Source organism: Macaca fascicularis, chromosome 2, assembly GCF_037993035.2.
Source record: "Macaca fascicularis isolate 582-1 chromosome 2, T2T-MFA8v1.1".
Taxonomy (NCBI): domain Eukaryota; kingdom Metazoa; phylum Chordata; class Mammalia; order Primates; family Cercopithecidae; genus Macaca; species Macaca fascicularis.
In genome coordinates this window covers 160863891-160888790 of record NC_088376.1, presented here as the reverse complement: position 1 = coordinate 160888790, position 24900 = coordinate 160863891, and the positions used below count along the sequence as shown (strand labels likewise).

The window sequence follows — 24900 nt, the reverse complement described above, 5'->3', positions numbered from 1 at the left end:
TACACTGAGTCAGAAAATTATTTTAATAGTTACAAAACTTTTTTTTTTTACAGAATCAGTATAAAATAGCAGTTGATTTCTCCATAATTATCAGAATTATTTATACTTGAGGTCTTGGCTAAGTGGGGCTGAAATCAACAAAAGGTCTTGGACTGTTGGCTCAGAAATCATCCTAGGAAGCCCGCCCTGTTGATATCTGTCATGCTTAGCTCTTATGAGATGACCCAGTCCTTAAAAAAAAAAAAAAAAAAAAAAAAGAATCTCTCTTTATTCATTCTTTGGAGGCTTGAAGTGAATTCGGCAGCGTTCATTAAACACCTAAAATATTGAAACAGAAATAAAAGTCATTGAGTTATCCTGTATAAATCAGGCCTGGAACTAAATTCAATTTAGTATGCTTCAAAAGGTTATTACCATTTTTGTCCTAAGTCAACAGATTTAGGAAACAGAAGAGTTTCCTCACTAGTTCAAACTGACTTACGAGGTGTGAATGCACAGAAGGCCTTGACATGTATTTACAAGACAATTCTAATATTTTAATAAAATTTAAGTTACTTAGGGAAAAAATCATCAAGAGCCAGGTAATTTAGTTACTAGCAAACATTTCAACTTCATATTCTGGACATTTTTTAAACAACTACACAAAAATATCTAAAATAAGTTTAAATAAAGAATGCTCAATAACTAAATGTCCACATGGAACTATGTTAAATAAAAATTTGGTATGGTTATTCAATGGAATACAAACAAGGTTAAAAATAATTTATGTTCTGATTTAAAAAGATCTCCAAGATTATTAAGGGAAAAAAACAAAGTGTGAATAGTACACTTTCACTTGTGTAACAAAGGTAGAAAAATACACACACATAAAATCAGAAAAGGTGTATCTGAAAGCATATACCATTTTTCAGAGAAAAGGGAAAGAAAGAGGTGGCTGAAGGAAAGGGACAGAAGGTAGAATTTTTACTGTATATTACTATTTTAAAAAATTTAAAAAAATTTTTTAATATTAAAAAAATTTAAATCACATGTCAAAACTTTTAAGTGTCCAATTAAAACAATTCTGAGGCTGGGCGCGGTGGCTCAAGCCTGTAATCCTTGCACTTTGGGAGGCCGAGGCGGGTGGATCATGAGGTCAGGAGATCGAGACCATCCTGGCTAACATGGTGAAACCCCGTCTCTCCTGAAAATACAAAAAACTAGTTGGGCGTGGTGGCGGGCGCCTGTAGTCCCAGCTACTCAGAGGCTGAGGCGGGAGAATGGCGTGAACCCGGGAGGTGGAGCTTGCAGTGAGCCGAGATGGGCCACTGCACTCCAGCCTGGGCCACACAGTGACACTCCGTCTCAAGAAAAAAAAAAAAAAAAATTCTGAAATTGAAAAGAATTTCTTCTCAGAATGTACCCCCATACATCATTAATGTGAAGAACAAATCACTTTTCAGGTAAAAGAAAAAACAAACTACCTATGTTGGCTGCCATTGACTATTACAAAAATAAAAGAAAAATCGAAACACAGAGGTTGTGAGGTATTGTTATTATTTTATTTCTTTTTATTTATTTATTTTTGAGATGGAGTTTCACTCTTGTTGCCCAGGCTGGAGTGCAATGGCGTGATCTCGGCTCAATGCAACCTCCACCTCCTGGGTTCAAGAAATTCTCCCACCTCAGCCTCCCGTGTAGCTGGGACTACAGGTACCTGCCACTACACCCGGCTAATTTTTTGTATTTTTAGTAGAGACGGGGTTTCACCCTGTTGGTTAGGCTGGTCTCGAACTCCTGAACTCAAAAGATCCACTTGCCTCGGCCTCCCAAAGTGCTTGGATTGCAGGCGTGAGCTACTGCGTCTGGCCTACTATTCAATTTCTTAAGCTGAGTGGTAGATATATGAATGTTCATTTTATTAATATTCATTAAATTCTACGTGTCACATATCTTTGGCATATGCATCTCACAATTAAAAGAAAATATATAGAAATTATATAGACTCTTTCTAGCCTTTTTACGATTCATCTCACTCATTTCCAGCCCTGATATTTCCCTGAAATTCCCAATCAGACAAGAGGGAGGCTTCAATTTAGTGGCCTGGACACACTGGTTGGGGTGATACATACAACTTGGCTGAGCCTCTCCAAATCCTTTTCCCAAGTGATTTCCTGTCCACTTCTGCTGGCCCATTGCACCAGAGTACGATGGCTACATTTTCCTCTTTTTAAAACAAGTAAGGGCCTCATCTTCTGTGGAGTGGATAGACCATATTTTCTTTAAAACTAATATTAAATCCAAAGTAGTTCACTCTTCCCACCACATTATACATACACCATAAATTTCTGCACTTGTTGTTTCAAGCCAGATGTTTCACTGTACCCCTTCCCCATCCAATCCCAAGAGTAAATATGATTTCTCCAGAGAGTAAAAACGGGAAAATATTGCCAAATCCTCTCAAGTGACAGACACCTTATCATGTTGGTGGAAAGGGCAGGAATAGGAAACCTTGGCAAAGAGGATAAGATAGAGAAATGTGATAAAGCAAAGAAAGTCAATTTGTATTTTGCAATTTGTTCATGTCTCAGCAAGCTGGTACATTCTGGTTTTGGTTCAGCTAACCTCTCTTATAAGCATACAGCTTAACAACATTCCAGTAGTTAAATTCAAATGATAAAACAGAATTTTCAGTACATTTTCTCAGATTTAATAGATTTTTGCCCTTTGTAAATCTTTTAGAGTTTTAGAGAGGGGTAAATGGATATACTTTTCCAGAAAACTAAAGTCAGAGTTTTATGAATTTTGACTATATGTAAGTTTCTGGGATCTGGTCCCCTAATCTTGTTCCTAACAAGAACTATGCAATGATAATAAGGAGGCTGTAAATCTATGAGCAATCAAAAGCCTTATTATCAGATACCAGTAAAACTACATATAATAACAAGTTTTATGATCAGATAAGTTAGAAGAGAAGGAACTGTATAGGTTACCTAATGATAGGAAAACTTACGGAAAGTAACTGAGCTCAAAAAAGCTAATTTTAACAAATAGCCTCCTTGAAGGTTCTGAGTAGTTACTCTAAATGTCAACTATGCCTGTAATTAGTGTTAGGAGACATAGAGAATGCCTCTAATGCTGTTATGATGGCAGCTCATTTAGTTCTATCATATGCTTATAAAGATAATTTTGTTTTGTTTTGGGTTTTTTTTGGAGATGGAGTCTCACTCTGTTGCCCAGGCTGGAGTGCAATGGCTTGATCTCAGCTCACTCCAACCTCTGCCTCCCGGGTTTGAGTGATTCTCCTGCCTCAGCCTCCCAAGTAGCTGGGATTATAGGTGTGAGCCACCATGCCTGGCTAATTTTTGTATTTTTAGTAGACACAGGGTTTCACCATGTTGGCCAGGCTGGTCTTGAACTCCTGATCTCAGGTGATCCACCCGCCTTGGCCTCCCAAAGTGTTGGGATTACAGACATGAGCCGCCTTGCCTGGCCCAGTAAAGCTAATTGTTATAAAATGGCGCTAATTAGATGCTAACTGAATCCTGCTCTCCCTCCCCCACCCCCCAAAAGGTTACAACCCTCAACTGTAAATGTAAATGAGTGATCTCTACTCTCCTTACAGCCTCAAGGCACTCTTTACTCCCCTCCCTTGGTTTCCCTTTGTTAGTTCAGTTTTCCTGCTACTTCTTTCCAAATACCAATGTTATTTTGTACCTTCCAGCTCCTGTCATTTACCACTTCTTCAACATTCAGTTCTGACTGCATCCATTTCAACTGCAAGAAAAAAAAAATTGAAGTTATAAAATTTAAAGAGCTAAAACCACACTCATGTTTATCCAACAAAACCTGCTGCTGCTCTAGTATTTTTGTCTGTTAATGGCAGAGTTTGGAAGCTTCTTTGACACAATCAACTTTCCCCATATCTAATCAATTGCTAATCTCAAACTTTGCTGCATATTCTAATCACCTTGAGAGCTTTAAAAAAAAATCCCAAGGCCAGTCAGTTCACAGAAGACATACAAAATGCCAGTCTTACTAATGTATAAAGAAATGCAAATTAAGCCATAATATGACAAAATGAGTAAGTCTGATAAAACCTAACATTAGTGAAGGTATGGGAAAAGATATACTCCTATATATTCTTAGTAAGAGTATAAATTGTTACAACTTCTATGAAGGGCAATTTGTCAAGACTCACAGGAAATGTACATTCTCATGTCCTTGAACCCAATGATTCCAGTCCTAGAGATTGATCATACAACTACAGACTTGCAAAGATAGCACAGAGGAAAAAAAGGACAAGGAAGTGTAAACCTGATTTGAATAGAGAATTAAGAAAAAAAAAAACCTCAAGGAGGAAAGAGAATATAGGTGGAAGTGATCTAGAAAGGCATGCGCTTCCTCACACCTTAACCATACAGTCAGAAGTCTCAGGCTAAAAATGCCAAGTCTTTAGCTTTCTTTATAACTGCCAACCTAATTACTCCGAGAGAAAAGTAGCCAATTCCATTGCCAGGCCCTGAGAGCAGGGCTCACAATACTCCCAGTAACATTTTGTTAGAGGACTTGAAGGGGAAAAAGCTGGCTAGTTCCAGGCAGAAGGCTTGAAAATATTCAGGAAAATGAGGAGAAAAAAGCATGAACTATAGGTTGATGCCACCTAAGAGTTTAACACCAGGATGACTTCCTCAGGCCAAAGTGAAGAACCCAGACCAGATTTGGGAATAAAATGCCAGAGAGCTCAACAAGATCTGGGCAAGCATGAATCTGACACCCAGGCCAAAGACCCTGGCCAACTAGGAGCGCAGTTCAGGCAGGAGGTTTGAGACATTCGTGGCAACACTGATAAGAATGGAACTTGGTACAGGTCCAATAGCTCCTTGCAAACTCCCTTCTTAGATGCAGAACTGGTGTCAAAGCGTAGGTTGGTACACATGGCAAGAACTGTGGAACAAGGAGAAGAACTGCATTCTGACAATTAGTCCTGTGCTGTGCAGTAGTAACAAGCCTGAAGAAGCCCACCAATGCAACCTAAGTTCCCATTTTAATCAGCCATACAGACCAAAATCATTAAAGCTCCACTTCTCTGACAAAGCCTGGACTGACTGCCAAAGAAATAATTTCAGTTGAAGAATAGTGTGAAAGTCACTAAGATAGTCTTCAAAACTGCTCTCAAGTATTTAAAGGGATACTATGCAGAAAAGGGTTCAGAATTATCCTGGGTAACTCCAGAGAGAAGAATAAGAAGCAGTACTTATATATTATGGAAGCAGAATTTCACAATATATATGAAAATCTTGGAACAATTAGAACTGTCCAAAAGAGAATACACTGACGCTGAGACAGGGGATCCTCCCCTGCCACAACACCCTGCCCTTAAGCCGTAGTAAAACAAAAGCTAGAAACCACTGGTTGGTGATATGACAAAGAGGATTAATGCAACAAATATGGAGTCCCAGAGACTCATAAAGGAAAGAAACTGCTACTTCGTAGCAGCCAATATGCAAGGTCTTTCTTACATCCTTGAATCCTCCCCACACCACCCCACCCCCCTCCTCAAAAAAAGTAAGAAGTTATTAGGTATCAGCTCCATTTTACAGACTCAAAATCAGAATTTTCAGAACAAGATTACAAAGCCACCAAGGTAGGTGGGATTTATTTCCTTAGAGCTGTCTGCCTTTGGATTATTTTTTAAAATTCTACAACATTGCAGATATTACAGCCAACTTCTAATATAATTTTATCAGTGCTACCAACAAACTGTCACCTTTGAGACAGTTGTCTCTAGGTCTTCAACAGGTAAACTTAAGGCAACTAACATGTGACAGCAGTTACAGAGGTCCAGAAAGGAAGGTGCTTTTTTTGAGTTAGAAAGGTTCAGGTAAAGTAGTGGGGAGTTTCTGACGGGCATCTGTCTATAAATAAAATATACTCACTAAAGTATTTGACTATTAGTCACAACTTAAAGAAACTGACTGAATCCAGGGTCAGAAGAGATGGGTTAAAGTCCCAGTTCTACCACTTACTAGCTTGTGGCTTTGGGGGTGTCAGTTAGTATCTCTGAGTCTTTTTCCTCAGATAGAAAATGAAGAGGTAGAGTTGTACCATCTCCAAGAGCTCTCTCTGATTCCATAATCTTCATAGCAAACTTGAAAATTAAAAAAAAAATTCACGTTTCCTTATTTGCTTATGTACTAACCCATGGTTACCCCCAGCCCTATATGTTATCGAGCTAGAAAGCAAACCTCATTCAACTCACTGATTGGTTTCTCAACCCCTCCTTGCAGTGGTCATCCTGGTGATTCTATCTGGGCCCTAAAGACACAAGGGCAGATCTGGAGGCTGAGTAAATTGTGTGTCACAATCACTCCCAAACACTCAGTAGTTTAGAGTTTTGAACTTTGCTCTCCACTAACTAGTCACTCTATTCTGTTTGACTTGATCTGTAAACAGTGACTTTTCAGTTTCTGATTTAACAGCCTTTGCCCTGCAGTTTCCTTTGTCAACACCTTCAAGAGCATTGAAATACAAACTCCAATATTACTAGACTTTCTCCAGTTTTATATAAATTATCTGTATGCCAGCTGGACACGGTGGCTCAGGCCTGTAATCCCAGCACTTTGGGACGCCAAGACGGGGGGATCACACGGTCAGGAGTTCGAGAGCAGCCTGGCCAACATGGTGAAAACCCGTCCCTACTAAAATACAAAAAACAAAAAATTTTAGCTGGGCGTGGTGGCAGGCACCTGTAATCCCAGCTACTAAGGAGGCTGAGGCAGGAGAATCTCTTGAACCTGGGAGGTAGAGGTTGTAGTGAGCCAAGATTGCACCACTCCAGCCTAGGCGAAAGTTCGAGACTCCATTTCAAAAAAAATAAAAATAAATACACAAATAAATAAATAATCTATACGCCTTCATGAACAGCAAGGGGAATAAGATCAACATCACTGCATTAGGTCACTGTCCAAGGGATCCACCAGTGCCTGTTGCATGAGCAGGTATGGAATACAGACCTGATGCAGTAGTCATGAACAAAGAGAGCAGCAAAGACAGTGGCTGAGTCCTACATCCAGTGAGACATCCTGAATTGGCGGAATGATCGAGAAAGTGCAGCAGCCCGGCCTACTCACCTTGTGTGCAGCCAGCTACAAGGAAAGAGGTTTCTTTTCTTTTCTACTAATAGCTTTCAATAGATGATGAGGTCCCCTTTTTACAGTTTAGCTACATCTTCTAAACAAAGGGCAAACTTCATGACTGTGCAGTATGAAAAGCATGACTCAATCCCACAAGGATCCATAAGTCACCTATTATGCCATCTTAAAATATAAACATGAAGTCAGGTGTGGTGGCTCACACCTATAATCCTAGCACTTTGGGAGGTGGAGGAGGGCGGATCACTTTGAGCTCAGGAGTTTGAGACAAGCTTGGGTGACATGGGAAGACCCCATCTCTACCCAAAATACAAAAAATGAGCTGGGTGTGGTGGTTCGCACCTATAGTCTCAGCTACTGGGGAGGCTAAGGCAGGATTGCTTGAGCCCCAGAAGCAGAGGTTGCAATAATTGAGATTGCACCACTGCACTCCAGCCTAGGTGACAGAGTGAGACCCCATCTCAAAAACAAACAAAAAAAAACCATGATTTTGATAATTGTACACTGGTCCTGTAGGAAAAGTCCCTGTTCTTCGAAATAACTAATGAGTTTAAGGGTAAAGTGGTACAATGTATACAACATACTCTCAAAATGGTTCATGGGAAAAATATATTTATGCACACAGGTGTGTGGGGAGACAGGGAGAGTGAGGAAGGCAGGGAAGGATGAAGAGAAGGAGAGAGGGAGGGTGAAGAGAATAAACTGTAAAGCAGGTGGGGCAACATATAAATATTAAGTGAATATAGGTAAAGGGTACATGAGAGTTCCTTGTACTATTCTTACAACTTTTTTGTAAGTTTGAAATTATACAAGATAAAAAGTTGCCGCTAAGAGTCCCCTCAAAAGAAAGACAGCAATAAATCCCACATAATAAAATATGATGTATTTTTCTATTGTTTCCTTGACTTGTCACACACGAGGGCTGTAAAGAAACAGTTCTGCTGCATTAACTGTATTCTGAAGTCTACACCCTATCTACATTATAGTTGACTTGGGAAAATAAGGCTTCCTCTGACACATCCTAGGTAGGTACTTGCCGTTTTCTTAAAAGTAAAAACACTGCAGGAATGGGGGAGGAAATGGGAAAAAGGCATGTCCAAGAAAAGGCCAAAGATCCCTAGCAACTTTTACACAGTAGGGAAATAAATTATGAGGTACAAGTGCATCTGGTTATATTTAAATCACACTATATTTTTATGGCTAACGAGGGTAATATCCTGAAGTTAAATAGTCTATATTACATTTCAGCAGATTTCTACAGAATGAAACTGGAGCTATTTTCAAAATATATTAGAGATGTTTTTTCTCAAGTTATGTCTCAAAAGGGAGATACTATACAGATGTGATTTCCCCAGAATTTCTGATGTGGTACTTCACCTGTAGTGATCCCTTGTCTTTAATAGAAAGAAACAAATAAATGAAAATAAATTATGACTATGTGCTCATTTTAGACAAAGCTGCTATGTTGCATTTGTTCAAGACATGCACACTAATTTACCAATTAATATCTAAACATAATAAAATAAAGCCCACTAAAATTGAAGCACTCGTCTCTCGGTTATTTTTTTTAAGTAATAGCCATATTATATGCCAAAATTTTCATATTAAAATTTTTACTTTCAAGGCTACAGTTGGAAAAACTTTGCCTGAGAAATGTTAATTCTGTTCAACTTACCTTTGTCTGCTCTTTTCTAAGTTGCTTTAATAACGTTAAATCATCCAAATTCTTTTCTCTCTCTTCCCGGAGGTTTTTTACTACTGCTGAGGTCTGGGCTATACAATTTTTTATGACTCTGTCTCTACTGGCATGAGCTGCCATCAACTAAAGAACAAAGGAATGAAAGGAGAAAAAAAATGCATCAATTTTCACATTTTAGTGCTTTTCAAAAAAGTTCTTGAGACTATACAAATTTAATACTTTCTAAAACAATTTCTGATGACCGAAACCATGAAAGAGAAGATTGTGTTGAATCAGCTACTTCATCTAAAAACATAACCGGCAGCATCTCTGAGGGTGGAAGGTATGAAGTCTGGGGCTGTCCTCCTCCTCAATATGCTCCCGGTATTGACCTCGGCTTCCTGCATTCCCCACACTGGACTTTTCATTTCGGTTTCGTCTACCTTACATCACTGACTTTTCCTGTGATTCCATTCATGTGTTCCTCTATTCTACAACCACCCGCACACGCCTGGCCACTGACGGCTATTCTTCCTCTCTTTGTCCTTTCATATTTTTTTCTGTCTTACATTGTTAACAAGTGAAAGAAATTATACACTAAGTCATGTATAGAAGATTTCACTACAATAAAGAATAACAAAGAATGCTACATTTACCTACGGAAGACAGAGCCCTTTTCAAGATTATAAAGTATAAGTACTGATAAGGAAAACTTATATATGAAGCACAGATTAGTAGTTGCATCAATTGTGTGTGCTGACTGAAATTAAGGATGTCTGACAGAACAACTCTTTGATAACCTCCATCTTAATGCAACAAATTAATAAAAACAGTTCTCATTTATTTCCCATCTTGATTCATAAAGTATCATGGTCGTGTTTCAAACATACTTCCATAATCACAGCCACATTTTGATAATACCCCAAAATCTGCATTTGTAAAGCACTGTTTCAAGTTCGTAGACTTTATTGTTCAGTACTGATGTTTATGTTTACCATGGGAATAAACAATGTAAAGCTAAAAAAAGTCACAGATTGAAGGGAATATGCTCTAATAAGATCTCATTGACGTTTATAAGTTTTATCTTGAGTAACTTTTGAGATTTGAAATTTCTAAAACGAGTGCTTCATAATAACTTTACTGATCATCTCCTAGGAAGAAGTGCTATTTGAAAAGGCAAATATCCCTTCTTTAGCTATAGAAGGAAGCTGGGTCAGGGATTAAAGTCAGGGTGAATATGAGCAACTTGGACATTTCATAGAGTTCTGCTTCTTGACTGACATAATACTTAAGGGAACTCAGTGGTACTTATTGGTATGGGCACTCTGCTGCATGCTTGATCCCTGGCACAAAGCTACTTGAAAAATTAAGCTTTACTTGATATAAATGTTGCTGAATCCTTCCAGGATAAAGATACAGAGAAAAACTCAAACACACACACAGGATTTCCAAAACAGAAGAGTTCTAAATTTAGTATGCAAGCTTATCCTGACTCAACAAGGAGATAAAAAATAACAACTTGTGACTCTCACAGGGCCTGTTAAAAAAAATGATAGCAGTAGCAGCAAACATTTTTTGAGACAGGGTCTTGCTCTGTCACTCAGGCTAGACTGTGGTGGTGTGATCTTGGTTCACTGCAACCTCTGCCTCCTGGGCTCAAGCAATCCTCCTGCCTTAGCCTCTCAAGTGTCTGGGACTGTAGGCGCACGCCACTAAGCCCAGCTAATTTTTGTATTTTTTGTGGAGATGTAGTTTCGCTATGTCACCCAGGCTGGTCTTGAACTCCTGGACTCAAGCGATCCTCCTACCTCAGCCTCCCAAAGTGTTGGGATTACAGGCGTGAGCTGCCGCACCTGACCAGCAATATTTATATACAAAACACTGAGTACTGTAGGCACTTTATAACTCAATGCGCCAACAACTGTATGAACTAGGTACTATTATTATACTAGTTTACAAATATTAAAACTGAGGCAGACAGCCGGGCATGTTGGCTCACACCTGTAATCCCAGCACTTTGGGAGGCCGAGGTGGGTGGATCACTTGCAGTCAGGAGTTCGAGACCAGACTGGCCAACATGGTGAAAACCCCATCTCCACCAAAAAATACAAAAAAATTTAGCCAGGTGTGGGAGCATGTGCCTGTAGTCCCAGCTACTTGGGAGGCTGAGGTGCGAGAAACGTTTGAACCCAGGAGGTGGAGGTTGCACTGAGCTGAGATCCTGCCACTGTACTCCAGTTTGGGTGACAAAGTGAGACACTGTCTCAAAAAAAAAACAAAAAAAAACCTGAGGCAGAGGTTATGTAACATATTCAAGGTCACCTAGCTAGGAGGTAGCAGATGTGAATAATCTAGATCTAGAATCCATATTGTTAATCACTATACTATAAACATCTAGGTTAACAGGAAGATTGTAAATGGAAACAATTTTACAGATTATGGAAATTATATGAGTAGTGAGGTGAGAGAGGGAGTATCACCAAAGTGACCATAAATTTTAGTTCTTCAGACAGAGGTACCCAAAGAAAGTGAACTGTCTAACAACCTCATAGCCAATTAGGACTAGGTCCCATACTATCGACTCTGGACACTGAATTCCACTCATTAAGTCCACAACCTTATGGTTTTCTCAAGCCACAAGACTTACCTGCTCATTTAAAATAACACACTTTAACACAGAACAAAAATATCAGTAGTTGATGCTCTGAATTTAACTGACATGGATAAGCTCGTCCAAAACTGATCTGAGAGAGGCAGTTTAGGTTTTAAGGATGCCTTCTTCATGACTATGAATCCAAACAATAACCTTGTGGTAGAACTTAAAATAGTAAGTGTCATTTGAACTTTAGCTTCTGCATTAATGAAAGAATATAGGTAAATAAACTATGAAAAAGATTTTGCTGCATCATTATTTCCTTCTGCTTTTGGAGATTAAAAAAGAGAAATAAAGGGTGGGCAATGAAAAAAATATACTTGAGAAACCAAAGCCTCAGGAAAGGACAATTGATCCATTGGTTTTCCTTCTCTCCCAGTTGCCAAATGCTTCTATTCCCCTTCCTGAGGAGTGAGAAAAAGAAGATTTAAAGGTGTGAAGGGTTTTAATTCTTCTTTATACCAGTTGTCTGGCTTTTTAGGACTGATGTACTCACAGTCCTTGCTCTTGTTACTGTCTTACTTCACTGTTTCACTCTCCTCTTTCATTCCTTTGTACATAAGGTCTCCGTGAGGTAAAGGCTGCAAAACAACTGCTCCCATTCTTTAGAACCATTTCTTCTCAGGTTTGGTAAGATTTCACAAGCATAAGGTCACACATTTTCTTGAATGTGTAGTAACCAGATCAAAACTTATATACACCATCAGGTATAGGCAAAGAAACCTGAAGATGTCATTCCTTTAGTCACAGCTGAGTTACAAGATAACTGATTTCTTATTCAGTCTGCAAAGAAAGACATGAAAGAAGCAAAAGACTCAAAAAATACACTTACAGACTCATAAAGTTGTTTACAGGTTTGGCTGGCATCAATTTTCCCTGCAAAGGAAGCTGTTGGAACCGTAGTGTTTAATTCATGTACTATTCTGTCATCAATTGTCCTCATCACCTTGAGTAATTCCTATATGTATTTAAAATAAAAGAATATAATCCGAATGGAAAGTTAGTGATAAAAAATGAGTATTTAAGTAAAAAATAAAGCTCTTGGATATTTTACAATCCTTTAAGTCAGGAGTGAGGAAACCAAGCCAAATACAGTGTAACCATAAGAAAATGTTCAAGGATGATAGGTAGGTTAAGTAATGGTAATTTTAACAGTGGGCACCAACTCTGCCTCCTTGGCTCAAATGTGACTGTCTTAAGAGTTAAGACTGTTTTACTCACGTTGAAATCCCGTTTGCTGGCATGGTGTTTAGCAAACAGTGTATGCTCCTTCCATCTCCAGCATACAGCCAATAAAGTATACTACTAGTTTTTAATTTTTCTTAGTAACCCTAGCTCATATGTTCCAAGGATCCCTCTTCCCTCAGAAAGCCTCCAATTCTCAAAAAAAAAAAAAAAAAAAAAAAAAAAAACCTAACAGAAAAATAATATCAAAAGGGCAGGGAACTTAAAAAGACTGGTACTAACTACCCATATAGCATAGCCCTCCTACCCACATGTGATCAGTGTACTTCTTTTCACTTGTCACTAGAGAAAGGCTGGACATCAGCTACATCTCGTCTTCAGTTAAACTCTGGGAGAAGTTTCTGGCAGTATATCTTTCTCTTTCTTTTTTGTTTCTCAGATTTACAAAATATCCAAACAAGAACAACAACAACAACAAAAAACCCCAGTCACTTACAAAGCATCAAGAAAATGGCTAGGCATGGTGGCTCACACCTGTAATCCCAACACTTTAGGAGGCTGAGGCAAGAATATAGCTTGAACCCAGAAATTCGAGACCAGCCTGAATGAAAGACATAGTGAGACTCTGTCTCTACAAAAAAAAATTTTTTTAATTAGCCGGGCATGGTGACTCATGCCTACAATCCTAGCTACCTGGGAGGCTAAGGCAGGAAGATCACTGAGCCCAGGAGTTCAAGGCTGCAGTGAGCTATGATCACACCACTGTACTCCTGCCTGGGCGATAGTGAGATCCTGTCTCTTAAAAAAAGAAAGAACGAAAGAAAATAAAACAGAATTATATAATACTAGGAATACACTTATTATTGAAAACATCCAAGTTAACATTCAATATTAATATGTACTAAAAGCAACGTTTGATTCTTTCTCCCTCAATATACTATCCTACTTCTTACCTTTGCCAAACTTAAATCCATGACTGAAACCAATTCCTTTCTTTCCTCATCCATTTGTTAAAATAAAAATTCTTATTATGATTAAATTATTACTTTCATTTTAGAAAAGTTAGAAAAACACTTTAAATAAAAATCATCTATAGTTAACCATTATCAACACTTTAATATGTTCCTTTGGTCTTTTTTCTACACACACCTATTAATGTTTTTATAAAACTGAGGTACTATGTAACATTTTAAAATCTGGCTTTATGACATTATATTATGAGCACTCTGTTCTTGTTGCTAGAAACGTCTTGATTTTTTTTTTCTTTTTTTTTTTTTTTGGGACGGGGTCTCACTCTGTTGCTTAGGCTGGAGTGCAGTGGCATGATATTGGCTCACTGCAGCCTTTGCCTCCTGGGCTCAGGTGATCCTCCCACCTCAGCCCCTCAAATAGCTGTGACCATAGGCATGTGCAACTACACCCAGCTGATGTTTTTGTATATTTTTGTAGAGAGAGGGTTTTGCCACATTGCCCAGGCTGATCTCGAACTCCTGGACTCAAGCAATCAGCCTGCCTCAGTCTCCCAAAGTGCTGGGATTACAGGCAAGAGCCACTACACCCAGCCCTGAAGATATTTTAAATAGTTGCATAAGTATTCTATCCTGTTCAAGCACTACAACTTATTTGGTTACTTTCTCTTTAACGAACATTTAGGTAGTTTCCAATTACAAACCACTTAGTCCATTCAATCTAAGTCTGTAGTCTAGATTCTGTTCTATCATTCCATTAATTTTTAATTAGTGAATTTAATGGCCTTTTCTATACCTCAATCTAGAAGTGAAACAGCTTCCAGAAGGCTCATAATTCAGACTAATAAAACACTGGCAAATATCAGGTCTAAAACCAAGTTCATTATCTTCTCGTCCTGTATCTTTCTATTTTTTAAACAGTATTCTCTGTAAACTGGAATTCTTAAGGGATAATCTCAACATATTCACTGGGCAACCACCATACATAGTGGAGGATATATGTATTGTGCTTAAGTGGCAAATTCCAAACAAATGATGGTAGTACTATTTGGGGAGTCCAAAAAAAAAAAAAAAAAAAGGTAAGTAGAAGACAGGGACCCACCTTGCCACTTTACCTCCTATGACTGGCCTATTAAAAAAAAAATGTCCTTTAAACTCTCCTTCAAAACCTTCCTTTTCACTTGCTAAACTTAACTGATCTTCTGAGGCCAAGGGTTAAGCTGTGCCTTTTGGATAGAGGTTTTCTTGGTTATGAAAGCCCTCAGCAATATTTGTCTTTAAATAATGCAGCGGTAAGAGAGAGTACCACAGACTTCATTCATTTATTAACTCATTCTTCATTCAAAATATAATTACAGTCATTCCTTAGTATCCATGGGGGTTTGGTTCCAGGTCCTCCTATGGTTACCAAAATCCAAGGATGCTCAAGTCCCTGATATAAAATGGCAAAATATTTGTATAAAACCTATCCACATCCTTCCATATACTTTAAATAAACTCTAGATTACTTATATCTAATACAATATAAATGCTATGTAAATAGGTGTTAGTTATACTGTAGTGTGTAGGGTATAATAATAAGAAAAAGTCTGTACATGTTCAGTATGGATGCAACCTTTTTTTCCGACTATTTTCCATCCACGATTGATTCAATCCATGGATGTAAAACCCATAGATATGGGAGGGCCAATTGTCCTATGTCTAGTAATGGTCAGGCACTATTCAAAACATCAAGGCCACAGTAATGAATAAAAGAGGTCCTTGCTCTTATACAGCAAAATTCCTGAAGGGGGAGATAGAAATTAAACAAGTATCCTATAAACAAGATAATCTCCGGTACTAAAAAGTACTATGAAAAAGAAAACAAACTAAGGTAACGAGATGAAGAGTGACTGAGTGGTGCTTGGGGGCTACTTTAGATAGAGAGATCAAAAAAGGCTTTTCTGAGGATGTAGCATTTAAGCTGAAACCTAAATGACGTGATTGAACCAACTATAGGAACATTTGGGCTGGGGGTGGTGGCTCATGCCTGTAATCCCAACAATTTGAGAGGCTGAGGCAAAGTAGGAGGATTGCTTGAGCTCAGGAGGTTGAGGCAGTGGTGAGCCATGATTGCACCATTGCACTTCAGCCTGGGCAAACACACAAAAAAACGAAGGAGAGGTAGTTGGATATATTTTGAAGACAGATATATCCAACTGTTGGGTATATTTTGAAGACAGAGCTAACAGAAATTGCTGAATTGGTGGTCAGGGACGAGAAAAGAAAATAGGATGACTTTCAAGCTTGAGGCCTAAGCAACTAAATGTATGGAAATGCCATTAACTTATGGTGATGGGAGACTGGGGAAGGAAGAGACTTGGAAAGAGTGGGAACATCAAGAATTGTATTCTAACTCAGGCTGCCTGATGATTACTGTTCATTGTTTGTATGTGGTAATGGTATGGTGTTAGAAAGTCATAATCTCTTGGAGATAAAGTCAGAAATTTTACAGAAAAAATGGTATGGTATTTGGGACGACCTCAAAATAATCAGATTAGGGTGGGGTAAGTGGTAGTAGTGAACAGATGAAACAAGAGTGGCCATGAATTGGTTGTTGAAGTTGGGGAATGGGTACATGAGTGTTTGTGGTACAGCCTCTCCTTCTGTGTTATGTTTAAAATTTTGTAGAATAAAACTTTTTTTTTTTAAGTTCTGTTGTGGCAACAGATATTGGCGTGCATGCGGAGAAAAGGGAATGCTTATACACTATTGATGGAAATGTAAATTAGTACAACCTCTATGGAATACGTGGAGATTTCTCAGAGAACCAACAACAGAACTACCATTTCACCCAGCAGTCCCACTACTGGGTACTTACCCAAAGGAAAAGAAATCATTATATAAAAAAAGACACCTAGAGGCTGGGTACGGTGGCTCATGCCTGTAATCCCAGCACTTTGGGGAGGCCGAGGCAGGTGGATCACGAGGTCAGGAGTTCGAGATCAGTCTGACCAACATGGTGAAACTCCATCTCTACTAAAAATACAAAAATTAGATGGGTATGGTGGTGCGCACCTGTAATCCCAGCTACTCGGGAGGCTGAGGCAGGAGAATCTCTTGAACAAGGGAGGTGGAGTTGCAGTGAGCCGAGATTGTGCCACTGCATTCTAGCCTGGGCAACAGAGTGAGACTCCATCTCAAACAAAAACAAAAAAAGACACTTGTACTCATATGTTGATTACAGCACTATTCACAGCAGCAAGCTAACTGTCCATCAACAGTTGACTGGATAAAGAAAATGTAGTGTATGTATACACACATATATATGGAATACCATGCAGCCACAGAAAAGAATGAAATCATCCAGGCGTGGTGGCTCATGCCTGTAATCTAGCACTTTGGGAGGCCGAGGCAAGTGGATCACCTGGGGTCAGGAGTTCGAGACCAGCTTGGACAATATGGTGAAACTCTGTCTTTACTAAAAATACAAAAAATTAGCTGGGTGTGGTTGTGGGTGCCTGTAATCCCAACTACTTGGGAGGCTGAGGCAGGAGAATAGCTTGAACCCGGGAGGCAGAGGTTGCAGTGAGCCAGATCGTGCAACCTGGGCAACAGGAACGAAAGTCTGTCTCCAAAAAAAAAAAAAAAAGAAGAAAAAGAATGAAATCATGTCCTTTGCAGCAACATGGATGGAACTGGAGGCCATTAAGTGAAATAACTCAAAACAGAAAATCAAATACCAAATGTGCTTGTTTATAAGTGGTAGCTAAACAATGGTGCATATACACATAAAGATGGAAAGAATAGACATTGGGGACTCCAAAGGATAAGGGGAAGGAGGAAGGTGAGGGTTGAAAAACTACCTGTTGGGTACAATGTTCACAATTTGTGTGATGGGTAAATTAGAAGGCTATGAGTGCCAGGTGCAGTGGCTCATGCCTGTAGTCTCAGCTGCTTGGGAGGCTAAGGCAGGAGAATTGCTTGAACCCAGCAGGCAGAGGTTGTAGTGGGCCGAGATTGCGCCACTGTACTCCAGCCTGGGTGACAAAGTGAGACTCCATCTCAAAAAAGAAACCCGTATATGTACCCCTAAATCTAAAATTTTAAAAATTAAAAAAACAACAAAAAACAAAGCTTTGTTTTGGACTTGTTACGTTTGATGCCTATTAGATATCTGAGTAGAACAGTGGAATAGAAAGTAGAATATGCCAGTCTGACACTGATCAGGGGTGGAGTTATACCAATAAACTGATGTTCTTTAAAGTCATGAAACTAGAAGAGATCACTGAAGGAGACGTACAGAGCGAAGGGGGCCAATGAATTAAGGAATTCTAGCATCTACAAGTAGAGGAAAAATTCTGTGATGTCACCGAAGTCAGAAGAAAGGTTTAAAGGAGGGAATGGTCATTTGTGTTGAATGTTACTAACTCAAGAATTATATGGGGCCAGGTGCGGTGGCTCACATGTGTAATCCCAGCTCTTTGGGAGGCTGAGGCAGGAGGACTGCTTGTGGCTAGCAGTTCAAGACCAGCCTGAGCAACAAAGTAAGACTCTTGTCTCCACAAAAGTAAAAAATTTAGCCAAGTATGGTGGCATGTGCCTGCAGTCCTAGCTACTTGGGATGCCAGGGCAGAAGGATCACTTGAGCCCAAGAGTTCAAGGTTACAGTGAGCTATGATGTGGCACTGCCCTCCAGCCTTGGTGACTATGCCTCAAAAAAAAAATTGTAATGAATAAACAAATGATTCTATGAACAGAAATTAAACTTTTAAACTTGGAAGGATGGAAATCATGGGTGACCTTAAAGAGAGCCATTTAAACAGAGTGTTTAATGGACAGAAAAGGCAATGTGGCTTAAGTACAGAGAGAAAGATAAAACATGGTGTAACATGAGGTCCATTATTAGAGGTCATATGATAGGATTTTAGTCTTTTCTGAGACCCACAGGGAACCAAACATGTATTTTTTGTCATGATTAAGGTTACACGATCAGATCTGTGTTCTAAAATGACTGCTTAGGTTAAAGTGTGGAACATGGACTGGAGAGGAACTACAGTAGATGTCAAAAGCTCAGTTAGACACTGCAGCAATCCAGGTGAGATTACGTCATTTGACATTTCCTGGGATTTTTATTGACTCTGAACTTTAACCAGTTTTAAGTTTGAACACTGGCTATACCTTAATCACTTTAGCCCGATTCATCTCCAATAAAACAATTTGGATATACTACTAAGTTTCTCACATAGCAATGGGAATCTATCCACATTAACTAGGTAATGAGTCCATCAATTTTATTGTCTTACCAATGGAACCTACAAATATGGATTATCAAATAGTCATGCATTGCTTAATAACAGGGAAACATTCTGAGAAACGTGTCATTGGGTGATTCTGTTGTGTGAGAATCATAGCATGTACTTACACAAACCTAGATGGTATTACAGCTTACTACACACTTAGGCTATATAGTATAGATGACTGCTTTTAGGCTACAAACCTATACACCAGGTTACTGTACTGAATACTGTGAGCAACTGTAACACAGTGATACTTGTACATCTAAATATATCTACACATGGAAAAGATACAGTAAAAATATGGTGTTATAATCTCATGGGAACACATCTGTATATGCAGTTGGTCACTGACTGAAACGTCATTAGGTGGAGCATGACTGTATATCAATTTTTCTGTGTGTACCAGAGAATTATCAATATATGATCTAGAGCTTGGCTTTCAACTTGGCAGACACTAGCCACATGAGATTATGTAAATTAAAATTAAATGCAATTTAAAATTTAGTTCCTTAATTGCAGTAGTCACATTTCAAGTGTTCGAGAGCCACCTGTTACTAGTGGCCACCATATGGAGACAGCATAAATGTAGAACATTTCCACCATCACAGAAAGTCCTATTGGACAGTGCTGTATTCTAGAAAATATAATGACAATCCCTAAACTGATAACGTACTTGTTCAGGAATTGCTGAAAACTGTATGCCATTCTTTTTTTTTTTGAGACAGAGTCTTGCTCTGTCGCCCAGGCTGGGGTGCAGTGGCCGGATCTCAACTCACTGCAAGCTCCGCCTCCCAGGTTTAGACCATTCTCCTGCCTCAGCCTCCCGAGTAGCTGGGACTACAGGCGCCCGCCACCTCGCCCGGCTAGTTTTTTGTATTTTTTAGTAGAGACGGGGTTTCACCGTGTTAGCCAGGATGGTCTCGATCTCCTGACCTCGTGATCCGCCCGTCTCGGCCTCCCAAAGTGCTGGGATTACAGGCTTGAGCCACCGCGCCCGGCCTGTATGCCATTCTTAAACGTCACAGAAGAGATACCAGAAAAGCTAAAGAGAAAGAAAAAAAGGGAGGTAAAATGATTGGGGAAGGAAACATTGTAGCAAAATAAAGTGTGGGTGATAAAGTAGTAGATGCATGCCATTTATTCAATCATTTGAGTTATGAAAAGAGGGAGATTAGAATTTTATTTATAGGAACCTGTTGAGAACAGCGAATGTGTGGTCCAACATAGTGGGCCCTCAGTGTTTTTGTGGTGTAATGAGACAGGAAGTGATTTCTTTCAAAATTGAAAAGGCAGAAGGAAAAGAACTGTAAACCATCTCACCAGGCTCACATTTCTTCACAGGGAAAAAAGTGTCAAAGCTCTTAAGGCAACTCCAAAAGGTTCTAGGCAAAAGTTTGCGCTGCCCTCACAGATTATGAGCAAACGAAGGTGAATGCAGGCACAAAAATGCTGCATTTTTGGATCACTTTGGATCAACCATAAGGAATTACTGACTACCTACCTGAGGCCTAGCCCCAATGGCATACACTCCTGTCCACACAAATTCACCAAGAAAATATACAGAAGACACCCCTGAACAGAACAGACATCATACACAATAAACTGCAACACCTGTCCACAGAAATAACACAAAAACACACACAGTTCAATGGTTCTCTGAAAGCCGCATCTTGTGTAGAACCCTCATGAGCTTCTCAACGTTAAATCATAGCCAAAGATAACTTTATAAATTCTGTAGTACCCCCAGCTTCTTCTTCCATCTTCCTCAAAACAAGAGATCTGATTTATCATGAATCTCTCATTGTAGGCTGACTCTGAAATTATACAGGCATTTTTCTTGGAATGCATTTTATGCCTTCTCTCTAATTGGTAGGGTAAGGATCTCATCCTCTTGGAAGGCAATTTAGGTATTGAAGCAGTGCCTATATTTAGTAGTGGGCAGGAGTAGAGAAAACTTTCTATTGCCTCTACAATTATACTATAGTCTATTCCTAAGATTCATTCTCAGGTAAAGTTATTTTATAATTCTACATATTTTTCAGGGTACATACGGGTGAGGAGTAGGAAAGTGGTCATTGTATAACTAAAATACAGTGTACTCCAAAGAATGACATGGAACTCCCTTAATCTTTCCTCTCCTCTCCCTTTGACTGACAGTACCCAGAAGTAACGTCATTGGTACTTGACATCAAGGTCCCTTTTACATGATGCTCTTTTCAGACAGATCTGGTTCCTCAAACTCTATTTTTACAACAAAGCTCCCACAGTGCTTCCCCCAAACCAGAAACACTGCCAGAGTCCTCTAACACCTAACATCCCCAAGGACAGGAATAGAAAGCAGCCCCATAAGTATAAAAGGAACCATCATTGATGCTAGAAAATAATATATTTAGTATGTGCCTAATTACAATGTGATTCAAAATCAATTATGTCAATGAATGTTCCTAATAGAAATACTAATATTTAAACAAGCATGTTGAAGTGCTGGGGGGTGGGTAGGAAGAAAGAGACATGTATGAGGACAATGGCAAGAGACATGACAAGAGGCACTTTGGGATTGGATTTTAAAAGGTCTTATATGCCATGTTAAGATGGCATATAAGATGTTTAGATCTAGTCATATGAACCTAAAACTTAAAAACATAGCTTAGATTATAAAATTCAGAATATAATAGCATATGCCACAGTATTATGGAGATTAGATTGAAGGGGGAATACAGTAGAGAAAAAACTGCCAGAAGATAATAAGGCCTGTTGCAAAGCTAGTTCCAAAAATGACAGGGGCCTAAACAAAGCCACAGGCAGTAGTGATGAATCTTCCTAAGGCACCTCTTTGATCATCTCACCCCTTTGCCCAAAAAGGACTCCCTAACTGACACTTGACACACAAGGTCTTCCACAAATCTGGTTTTAATCTTGTGTAACCCCAATGTGACCCTGTGTAAATAATGTGTTCTAGCAATACTGATTTTCTATTTCCCTTAAATACATAAAACTCTTTTTGTCTATTATCCTATTGCCTCTGCCTAGAATACCCCTAGTCCCTGCCTGCCTAAGGCCCAACTCAACTATATCTCTTGATTTGTTTCTCTCTAAATTCTTTTAGCATTTTATTCTTTTTTTTCCCAATATTTTCCACATTTTACAGCCCTACTTAGATTACATTCCTTGTTTTATACTCCATCTACTGGGTTTTCGCAAGTGCCAGGAGGCTAGTAGGTATCTGTCATGGGTTGAATTGTGTGTCCCCAAAATTCATGAATCCCTAATCCCCAACATGACTGTATCTGGTGATAGGGCCTTGAGGTATGTGATAAAGGTTAAATAGAGGTCATAAGGGTGGGGCCCTAATCCAACAGAACTGATGTCCCTATAAGAAGAGGAAGAGATAGGCTGGGCACCATGGCTCACACCTGTAATCCCAGCATTTTGGGAGGCCAAGGGGGATGTGGATCACCTGAGGTCTGGAGTTTGAGACCAGCCTGGTCAACATGGTGAAACCCCGTCTCTACTAAAAATACAAAAATTAACTGGGCGTGGTGAGGGGCATCTGTAATCCCAGCTATGGAGGTGGAGGTTGGAGTGAGCCAAGATCGTGCCACTGCACTCCAGCCTGGGGCACACAGCGAGACTGTCTCAAAAAAAAAAAAAAAAAAGAAGAGGAAGAGATACCAGAGATCCTTCTCCTTCCATGTGCAGGCACAGAGAAGAGATAGTGACATAGAGAAGACATGGTGAGAAAGCAGCCATTTACAAGCCAGGAAGAGAGGCCTTACTATAACTAATTGTGATGGCACTTTTCCCCCCTTAAATCAAACTGTGTAGCCTAGAAACTGATGGCAGCTTAATCTTGGACTTCCAGTCTCCAGAACTGTGAAAAAATAAATCTCTACTGTTTAAGCCACCTAGTTTGTGGTATTTTGTTATGGCAGCCCTAGCAGACTAATACAGTATCCAATAAATTCTTGAATGCATGCTAAAATGGGATTCTAGGCACTCGATTTTAAACACTCTTTTCTGGATTTTATTTCAATTTGGAAATAGGATATTTTCCAGATGTACTAAATCTAATTTTTGTAATGAAAATATAAGAATTGCAAAAATTTAAAACACTTTAGGCCGGGCGTGGTGCCTCATGCCGGTAATCCCAACACTTTGGGAGGATGAGGCAGGAACATTATTTGGTGAGACACTGTCTTACAAAATTTCTTTTAAAAAATTACCCGGGCGTGGTGACACGTGCCTGTAGTCCTTGCTACAGGGAGGCTGAGGCAGTATTCAAGAATACCACTACCTTCAAACCGTTCAAAGTACAAAGCTTACTACAGATAGGTCAATTTTTCAGTATCTTGGGTTAGTTAATGCAATACATACTTAAGATCATGATTTTGGAATTCAACTTTGTAACTAAACAGAAGCACACTTATGACTGAATTGGAACAGATAACTTTAATGGCAAGTTGGTCAAAACCAGATCCCTATTCTTTAATTCACGGGTTAATAATTAGCCCTAGATCTCTGATATTTGAACATAAAAAGGCAGAACCTTTAAATATAACATCTTTTCTAATGGGTAATGACACTAGAGCAGGTACTAGAATTAATCCTCCCTCCAAGCTTCCATACGTTCTGTCCCACAAAAATAGTAAATTGTACCAAGTGTTTGTTTTATCAACTAAATAACTCTACTTCACTTTTTTCTCTCCCACAAAAACTCTACTTAGAAAAGTACGAGACGAATGGCAGAAGCTGGAAACTGAGTTCAGGGAACTGCTACAAGATTGTTACAATTCTTATCCACGGATCCCGAGCTTTACCACCGCGGATTACCCAGAGCTTACCACTCAAGGCCTGTGAGCCGCGGAGAGAACTATGATCCCCCTCCTCCCTCCTCCTACAGAGCAGCCTTGCTCCCTAAGGCCAAACCCATGCCCCCCATGACCTCCAATGGCTCTACAAAAGAGCTTTGAATTGCCCGCTTTTTCCAAAGCTGGTTCATACTCCCTCGCAAAGCAGGGAATAGGGTCTGGGGACAAAAGGAGGGACATGCCTGCCACATGAGGAAAACCCCATCACCTGGAACTCGGCGAACTCCTCACAGTTCACACCGCCACTGGGCGCCGCCATATTGGACAAACACGAGGACCCCGCTGCAGGCCAATCACCGCGGAGCAAAGGTGACCGCGGAGCCGCCTGACAAAAAATATAGCATGAGGGGAATCCTTAGGAAAGCTGAGTGCAAGACTTGACTTCTACGTGGTCCGCATCCACCTCGAAACCTGTCACCCTGCTGTCCTAACCCCTTTAACATGCCCTCCTGGAACTGGGCCAGATGCATGGATCAAAGATTGTCAGAACTTGAAGGGGCTGTTTACTCCAATCTCATCTTCACAAAAGGGAAACAATTTCCTTGTCGTTCCCCTACCAGGTCGTTGAAAGAAATCTAGGCAAGTGAGGCCTAATACCTCTCACTCCAGTGCCTATCTTCCTCCCTCGACCCTGGAGCAGAGGGGTCTTTGTTCAGAATTTGGGACCACTAAGAAACGTCAAAGAAAAAACGGCATTTCTGGCAGAGTGGGTGGGTATGAGTAAGGTGTTTAGGATGGAGATGATCAAATGTTTTTAGAAAATAGGTAAATAGAAAACAAATTGAAAACATACACGTTAATTTCTCAGATTTGCCTGAGGGATGCTCCAAAGCCAAAAGGTCACTGAGCACTGAGTCTAAATACGTGTTTTCTGATAAAAGCGTATGTTCATTGAAAATACTGGAAGAGCGGCATACTGGAATACTGGTTTATCTGGTGTATTTCGGGCGTTTACAGCTCACGAAAGTTGCACTTTTCCCTTCTATTTCACACAGGTCCTTCCATGGATGCATATCCGCTAGGGCAAGAACCCACGGCGCCACACTCCACAAGACCATTTCCAAAACTGGCTCGGAACGCGGCGCCAGGGGCACTAGGCTGGCGCCGCCGGTCTCCAGCGCGTCGCGCACGTCCTG

The 24900-nt window shown here is 39.8% G+C and overlaps 1 protein-coding gene across 11 annotated transcripts; it reads right to left on the bottom strand.

Moving 5' to 3' along the window:
• Window positions 1–24899, bottom strand: MIX23 (mitochondrial matrix import factor 23). Of its 11 annotated transcripts, none has more exons than XM_065539148.1 (6): window positions 24558–24899; window positions 12297–12422; window positions 8809–8955; window positions 3697–3756; window positions 2112–2234; window positions 1–318 (listed from the first exon to the last, which is right to left on the bottom strand). In XM_065539148.1, exons 2-6 carry the CDS (start codon window positions 12405–12407, stop codon window positions 268–270), a joined length of 492 nt encoding a protein of 163 aa, XP_065395220.1. In that variant the 5' UTR covers window positions 12408–12422; window positions 24558–24899; the 3' UTR covers window positions 1–267. The 11 variants fall into 11 exon arrangements, with proteins under 11 accessions (XP_065395220.1, XP_065395219.1, XP_065395218.1 ...); XM_065539147.1 differs by lacking the exon at window positions 24558–24899 and adding an exon at window positions 23947–24030; XM_065539146.1 differs by lacking the exon at window positions 24558–24899 and adding an exon at window positions 23973–24030.
• Between the last annotated feature and the right edge of the window lies 1 nt (window position 24900).